At 39.1% G+C, this 8696-nt stretch overlaps 1 protein-coding gene across 1 annotated transcript; it reads right to left on the reverse strand.

Annotated features, from left to right (window-relative positions):
- Positions 1–5062: 5062 nt before the first annotated feature.
- LOC134824087 (zinc finger MYM-type protein 1-like) lies at positions 5063–7917 on the reverse strand. Its single transcript, XM_063835836.1, has 3 exons — positions 7674–7917; positions 6579–7417; positions 5063–6385 (listed from the first exon to the last, which is right to left on the reverse strand). The coding sequence occupies exons 1-3, from the start codon at positions 7915–7917 to the stop codon at positions 5063–5065; spliced, it is 2406 nt and encodes an 801-aa protein (XP_063691906.1).
- Positions 7918–8696: the final 779 nt, after the last annotated feature.

Here is an 8696-nt window from a genome sequence, read left to right on the forward strand (position 1 = left end):
ACCATTTGGTTACTTCCACTTATCTTCAGCAATAAATCTAATTGTACAGTATCCAGCTTATTGCCTCCCTTTACAAGATTTTCCAATCCTTCCTTAAGATACCAAGATACAAACTCGCTTACATCCTTCACGATCAATTTCGAAATCATTGTTTCTATCATACCCTTTTCTTTGTCTTCCCATTTTCGAAAGACATAAAGACACTCCTCAAACGCAAACAATATTTCCTGAAAGCTGTGTTGCTTTTCTTTACTGTCGAGTCTGGAAAAAAGCCAGCTTCGACAACCTTCTTTAAGACACTCAGCCTCAAAGACAACTGCCATCTTATGTAACTCCCTGAACTGTGATTCTTGAAGTTCGTTTACTTGGTTATCCTGGAGATGAGTTAGAAACAGTGCTACCACATCGGGGTCAAAGTCGTCCATTTCAATTTCATAAAAATGAAGCTCATCAATGAGATGTCGCAGGAATTTACTGTTCTTTGTTAATCTTTCTTTTTCAACATGCAATGGGTCACCTTCTTTTATCTTTATCACAATTAGTCCCTTCTCCATGATGCTGCAATAATGTATTAATCAGAAACTCAAACTTAGGTCTCTTACGAGTGCAATATAAGTAGTAATAAAATGTGTATGCAATAAGACAATTTCGACTGTAAACACAATCTAACAAATAATCAAACAGTGAGATGAACATTTTTAGAGAAGCATATTACAAATCAAAATTAAAATGTGTATGTTCTGTACAATGTACATTGTATGTCCGCCCCGCGCCCACCTGCTAATCAGTAATTGCATAGTAATGCTGGTGAAAATGCGTATGTACATGTGCATTGTGCAATGAATATTGGATCAGCATTTTGATTGGTTTTGTTGTTATTACGTTGTGTTCAGTGCAAGTCACATTTAATCGGCTGTATCTTCAGTTATGATGGACTTTTTTTGTGACAAAAGAATATTTTAACAGTCAAATCAGTCATTGAATCAGTATTTTTATCTGTGCTCTGCGTAATGCATCACATGAATCAGTTTTTAATCTATTAACTTATTACACATTTGTGCTCTGCTTTAGCATCACTTGGGACCACTACTAGCATTGTCACAACATCTACAAAGCTGCCATATAGCCTGACTGACTATTTTCTCGACTGACTGACAATGTTTCTTCTTTTCCCCATTTAGAATTCAAAGATTAGTACATTTTAGCTTATGATTAATATTATATTTTTACCTACAGTTTACCTAGATTGACTATTTAAAAAAATTGTTTGTTCAGGCCATGACCTTATAGTCAGCCAATTGGCCATTGCTAAAATTGAATGTAATTTATTCAATATTTTTATTTTCTTCAAAAAATATTGATCAATCATTTAAAAAAATCAGTCACAGTGAAAGAAAACTCCTCGACAAACACAAACGTTATTCGTGAATCTGAAACGAAAATAAAAATCAATCACATTAGAGGAAAGTCATACAGATAGTAGAGGCTCTTACGGGCATTGTCTGCATGATACGCTAGGGACCCCAGATACACCTTACTAGACTTATTTTTGACCGTAGAATCGATTAAAAGTAGTTTCAAGATGATTGGACTGAGTTAGTGCGGTCAAAATCGCAAAAAACCGATTTTTGGGCCAAAAAAAGGCCAAAAAACCATGTTTTTTGATATTTTGAGCAAGTTAATTTTGTTGGCATGTCGGCAAAATTTGCACAAAGATAGCTAAAAGACAGCCGCACAAGATGGTATAAAAATAAAACAAATCCCTCTATTTTAGCGCAGGTAAAAATCCAAAAAAGTGGTAAAAATTTTGACTTTTTTGCTTGAAGTTTGAATAATTTTTTGCAGTTGTATTAAATCAACCCAAAAATAGTCACATCGTGTTTGCCTAAATTTTTCCTTTCTGAGAAGTACCCACTTCATATACTTTATCGAAGTTTGAATATTGTCACTCCGCAAGCGTTTTTGCCAAATTTCAGACGCGCACTACGCGCAAAAGCATTTAGTTGTTATCAATTGGCACCCATGCGTTCATCATAAAATTTCAAACAGCTATAACTCAGCGAGATTATGTCCGTTCTAGCTCATATTTTCACACCAAATAGAAAATAATGTGATCTTATTGCTGACAAAATATGATTATGATTACTCTATTTGCCTTAGAGTAATAGACTGCCAAAGTTTAAAACGCGCATTGGTATAGCATGTGACTAATAAAGCCAAATTTATACTTCTTAACATATTATCGATCCTTAGACATCATACTATTGTGTCTAATTAGCGGTTAGGTCTCTAAAATCGTAGCAGAATACACGTATTTTTGCCCGTAAGAGCCTCTACTAAGAAGCAAATTGACAGAATCACTTAAATACCAGTGGAGGGATCAAGTGGAACTCCTTGATCCTTATCAAATTGGATTTGAGCAGCTAAAGAAGGTGCATATACTATGATCTAAATGAAGTTTAGATGTCCCGAAATTTAGAGCTCTATTTATATTGTATAGTTACTCTAAGGACAGTGACCAGAACAAAATTTACAGTGTTAATGTTTTTTTAAATTTTACACTGATCTTATGCTAGCATGCTAGTGTAAATTCAACACATGTCATGTGTAATGGCTAAATTGGCTTAAACGGTATAATCACAGTGCTGGCAACAGATTAAAAAAAACTACCCGAAGGCAGCTGTACTCGGCAATATATAAAGATTCAATAAACATCAGCTAATTGGACACTAACTATCAACTATACCGCCCTTACCCCAAAATACTATGTATCGACCCGAAAGCAACCCAAAAAGATTTTTACAGCATGTGATTGATGTAATTAATTGAAACTTATTACAATTCGTAAGTCGCATCGTGAATGAATGGGAAAAGCAAGCAACCGATTTCAGTCTCAGTATCATTTTGCATTAGCAGACAGTCATTCAAATTAATATCATTTATTTTTGTTTGGGAAAGAGAGACACTGGTAGCAGTCCACTCTAATACCCAATCATTTGACACTCGCTGTAACGGGTGTAACCCCTTTTGATCGCGCGGCCGGCCAGCCGCGTGCATGTAAAAGAAAAATGGTGAAAAAGTCAATTAGAAAAAATTAGAATTTAACTTATGAAAAATGTATGAGTAGTTCACTATGTGAATGTTCAAAATGTGAAGGTTAGAATTGCTCTAACCAGAGCCCTAATTTCGCTTGCAGTAGCGCGCGACCGCCGAAGGCGGTGAAACTTGTGAAACAAGCGCGTAACGCAATACATACACATTGCATGGTATACAGTACACATGGCTATGTGTAAGGTAAGAATATTATAATGTTCACTAAGCTTAAGATCAATTTCAGTCGCGGTTCCAGTAGCAGCTATGAGCTACAATGCTACGTACGTACGATCCACTACTACATTTTTTGAGCAATCACCCTCAAATTTTCAGCTGCTATGTTTTTAAAATCAGTTAGAAGAAAACTCAGCTCTAAAGCCAGAATTTTAAAATAGGCCTTTAAAGATTTTTAATTCGATTTTGAAAATCTTGGACCTCGATTTTTAGAGGTCCAAGATTTTCTAAAGCTATCCTAGCGCGCTACTTCGTAGCACTTCCCTAGCTCAGGCAAGCTTGAAGCTAAATAAGCACGCTCGCACAATTTTAGTTTCATTTAAAAATAATGTTTAGCAATAATTGATTGTACTTGTCACAGGGGTGCCAAAGTGCAAAGAAACTGCTGCTAACTGTTACTAACTGCTACTAACTGTTACTAACTGCTGCTAACTGCTATGAAATGTATTCAAATAAGTTATATGAAGATTTACAGACAAATTTACTCATAGATACAAAATATGGTACTAATATAATGTATTAAAGTGAACTGCGCATATTTTTTTAACACTTTATAAATTCTCAACAAACCTTACCAGTCTAGTTGCCCACTTAGAACAATTATTTCACGTCAAAATATATGAATTTTATTAAATTGAATTTAGTTGTTAGTGGCTATTTGCAACGAAGTGGTAGTGTACAATGAAATCGGCGAACTAGTAATTAATGGCATCCCCAGTATCTATGACTACCTACCAAAATCCAACACGACCAGTATTTACATGCATGATTGTACAATCGATGAAGTATGTAAAATAATATCAGAATTGAAAAATGGCAAATCGTCTGATATCCCAATACATGTTGTAAAAGCGTCATCCAGAATTATCGCCCCCCTATTATCTGTACTATACAATGAATGTTTGAAGGAGGGAATATTCCCGGACGATTTAAAGATTGGCAGGATCAGTCCCATATACAAGAAAGAAAATGAAGAATTACTTGAAAACTATAGACCAGTCTCTACCTTAGCCGTATTTGGTAAGTTATTCGAGAAAATTATATATAGTAGGCTATACAGCTTTTTCCAGTCACAAAATATGAATTCAGTGGCGTAACGACCGCCCCTGCTAACCCTGCTAGCAGGGGGGCGGCATTTTCCGCCCCATTACACAATTTAGCCGCCCCCTGTAGCCGGTGATGACCCGTGACTCTTCATACCGAAGTAAAAAAAGTAAAGAAATTAGTTGAACGTGTCTACTACTCCAAAATTCTACACGAATTTATAGCGCAACTTAACCACGCGCTGAAAGTTGCGCAAAAAGTGATAACGATACTACACTTTCATTGTTTAAACTTTAGCGCGGAGGCCAATTTCTAATGATGCGCGGTGTGACTAAAGTTTATACGACGGTAATTGTGTGAACTCTAACCTTCGAGGTTTGCAGTTTGTGACTTTTCAATAATTTTAAATCCGGCTCCTGGGCTCTGGCCATGTTAGTTATCGTAGTAGGACAAATAGAAACAACCGTTTCAAGATACACTTATAAATTATGTTAAGTAAAATAAACATCATGATCACAGATCAAGTCAACCCAATTACAACAATTTACAAAATACAAAAAAATAAATAAATGTTCAGTGGAAACGCTTGATGCGCCCTGCTTTTGCACTGGCAAATTTTTGTACCAGCTTCGAGCGATCAAGTTTGTCAACCTCACTGTTCTCAATTGAGATGAGAGCTAAATCCTTAAGTCTAGATTGTGACATAGTCGACCTTAGAAGTTAGATAAGTTTTTATCAACTTTAACTTCGAGAAGGACCGTTCCGCCGATGCAACAGTGACTGGTATAGCTATGAAAAGCATCAAGGCTGCTACCAACTGCGGACACAACAGCGGAAGGTCTCTCTCGAAGATAAAGTTGACCAACTGGAGAGGACTTGTCACATCTTCGGTCCTTAGCTCACTCCCGTAATCTTCCTTCAGGTCAATTAACTCGTCTGCCAATGATGGCTGCAAGTCCTTGTGGTAGATCTTTACCAACTCATTCGCAGCAGTTCGGAGGTCCGTGCAACTCTTCGTCAGTATGTGTTTGGGCTGCAAACACGCGAACTTGCTCACTATTGAGTTGTGTCCCTCAAATCGAAGAAGGATTTGTTCCCGACATGTCTTCAGTGTGGGAAGAAATATCTGTACCTTGAACAAATCCTTCTTCGATGGTTCTGGTAAGTTCTGGCCACGAAGTTGACCAGAATATCTGTAGAGGTTCCGGGCCATGGTGAGCTGGAATGACTGCTCGGCCCCAGCATAGATGGCTTGCTGCTGAGCTTCTACGATGAGAGTATCCCAATTTCCCTCTAGATTTCGGAGAAATCTTGTAAAGCTGCTGAGAGCAGCTGGCACAACTCCAATGTCCAGGTTTTTAGCCTGGAGCATGTTAGTAATAGTCTGTGCCTTGGAGAGCAGCTTCTCCCAAAACACCAGAGTAATGGTGAACTCGAAAGTTCTAACTCTACTCAAAAGTCCCGCAGATGTTCGGCAGTTGGTGAGTGATAGCTTCGTCAGAAGTCTGATGATATCTGGCTGCCGATTCTTGATGGCCCTAACGCTTTCATGACGAGACGACCACCTCGTTGGGCAAAGTTTTTTTAGGTCTAAGCCCGGAGAGTTCATCTTCAGCTCCTCCCAGCGTAATGAGCTCGATCCAACAAACGTAAAAACCTGGCCCAGACAGTCGAAGAAATCACTGGTGTGGTTGGTAGCAGCCACAACATCTTTTATCACCAAACACAGATTGTGGGTCGAACAGTGCACGAAGGGAACAGGGTTCGTGGTTCTGTTCTTCAGTATCGTCTGTACTCCCCCATAAACTCCCGACATAACACTGGCTCCGTCAAATCCCTGTCCTCTAAGTTTGTCCAGCGTGATTCCCAGCTTCTGGAGTTCTTCAATAGCGAGATTAGCAATAGCCTCTGCTTTTCCAGATGACATTGCGATGAATCCGAGGAAGGTCTCATGCACCTGTACTTGAGAGTCTCGAACGGAAACCCAGCGCACCACCAAACTTAATTGGTCTACCTGTGAGGGAAATATGTCAATAAAATAGCTTCTAGATTCTAATACACATCCGATGGAAGAAATAAATGTACAACATAGTGAAAAGGGAAGGTGTAACGGTATTTTTCTTTACCATTGTCCACTGTACAGACATAATCATATTACATAAACAAATTTGAAATCAAAATGTATTTGACCAAAAGATGGAACGAACCTTTCCCAGATCAACTGTCGAATCAAGGATAATCGAAAAGTAGGGGCTCTTTAGGATATCCGATACCAAGGAGATCCGCATTTCCTCGGCGATAAGGGAGATCAGCTCGTTTTGGATCGCAGGGCTCAGATATTTGGTCTTCCCCTTGGGCGTGGCGATCACTTGCTTCAGGAGACCGTCAAACTGGGCAAGCAGTTTGACCAACTCTAGGAAGTTGGATCCCTCACAAACTCCATCCCCCACAACCTCTCTGTGTCCACGTAATCCAATGTTCATAGAGGCAGCAGCTATTATGATGGCAATTACCCGCTCGACGACCAGAGTCCACTTTTTTTCGTTCTCCTCGATGATCTTCAGCTCTTGAAGATCGACTGGGCTTTTGATGAAGTGCAGTCGATTTTTATGCGCCTCTGCGTGGCTCTCGGACGTCTCATGTGTCTTCATCTTCTTGGAGATGCCATACTTCTTACTGGGAAGAATCTTGTCTGCCCACGGTGATTTGGCTTTATCCCCGAACAGCCAGCATGTCTCGCAGTAGGCATATTTGCCTAGTGGTGAATAGCAGAGCCATTTTCTTCGCAGTTCGAGTCCATTCTGTTGCTTACTAACATAGTAGTTCGACAACGTTGAGGGTTGACAAGGTCCGTGTTGCAGTATCGCCCGCTTGTCAGCGATGCTGAGACATTGTCTGTCTTTGAACAGCTCCTTGTCGCTCGGCCAGTTCACCTCCAGTGATAGAGCAGCTGCAGCTTCCACTACAGCATCGACTTCGTTGCTTCCTTCACCTGGCGCAGATTTCATGATCAACTGTAAAAAGCAAGCCAAAAATGAAGATGTTTCTGTGAAAAGAAATTTAAGGATGTGGCAGTCAATCTATGATGTAATATCTAAGATCACACCATTCACGACGAGATAATAGACTGATTATCGTATCATACTCCGTATTACTATTTGTTAGTAATTAGTTATGAGTTATGATAACAAGTCAATTATATGTACTTTCTTGCACTAACAGGAGTTTTAGAGAATCATGTCACTATTTCAGTAAATTAGTAAAGACTTATTATTTTGGGGTTCCTCCAGTAATTTTCTTACCTGTTTCGTCGTCCGATTCAAATTGGAGAAACTCCAACTCTTCATCTGGTTCCTCGACTGGATCGGGACGGCTCTCCTCCCGCCAATACACGTCTTGTGCTGCTACTCGGGCTTCTGCGGCAGTAGGGAACGCTGGTCCTGCAGTTGCAGTGAAGCTTGTTATCTTGGGATAGGACTTCATAAACTCATCCTTCTTCTTCTTCTTGTTTCTGTACGCTGCCCCAGATTCTTTAGTACGCTTCATGTTAACTGTTGTGAAAAAATAATCAATCAAGAGGTCGGTCGTCGTCAATTACAAATTGCAATGCGATTGATTGTCGAATTAGATATATTGTATACATGATGATGAGTAGTGAGCAGCCTGCAGCTTATTATCATGTTAATAATAATAATAATAATAACAAATTATTATATAACCAAGAATGGTACTAGCTACTAATGTCAGAGCGGCTCTCCTAACAAAGAGAAAACTATAATATTTTATAATAATAGTATTGCTAATTTTCAAACCTAAAAAAAGTGGCTCTCGAGTCTCGGGCGGTAGGACAATGGACATATCACATGAGTGATGAGTGACGGAATGTTGGCTATCGCGGAAAATCACAGACTATAACAAAAATGTACGCATATGACACATGTAGATTAAATTGGTGGACAACAGTCATGCAACATGCTTTAAAAATCTATGTCAAGTGATGAGTCAACTACATTAAAGGCTAAAGCTAACTTTAACACATGCTTCAGTAGGGGTACTGGGTAGGATATTGCACATCAGTACAGGAATAAACGTTATAACTAATATTAACTTACGAAGTTCACGTTGTAAGACGAAAGTCGGGTGGCCCAAGTGGGTACGTGACCAAGAATACAGTAGCGCTTGCAGTCCTTCCAGTTTCCCATTTGACCGGACGGCGGACTCTGAAAATATCCATGCGACAGTAATGCAAATCAGCCCTCAGGGATTAAATCCTAAGGGCTAAGACCTAACTTATCAACAAACGTCATACAAAAACATCATTAATA

The sequence above is a fragment of the Bolinopsis microptera genome, chromosome 1 (assembly GCF_026151205.1).
Source record: "Bolinopsis microptera isolate Bmic1 chromosome 1, MBARI_Bmic_1.0, whole genome shotgun sequence".
Taxonomy (NCBI): Eukaryota; Metazoa; Ctenophora; class Tentaculata; order Lobata; family Bolinopsidae; genus Bolinopsis; species Bolinopsis microptera.

Excerpts from the sequence above, each read along its gene's own strand:
- LOC134824087 (XM_063835836.1), bottom strand. The coding sequence starts at position 7,917 with ATGAAGCGTACTAAAGAATCTGGGGCAGCGTACAGAAACAAGAAGAAG. Across the intron at positions 7,418-7,673 it reads TGAATCGGACGACGAAACAG|AAACATCTTCATTTTTGGCT; the intron begins GTAAGAAAATTA and ends TTCTTTTCACAG. Across the intron at positions 6,386-6,578 it reads CGACAGTTGATCTGGGAAAG|GTAGACCAATTAAGTTTGGT; the intron begins GTTCGTTCCATC and ends TTTCCCTCACAG.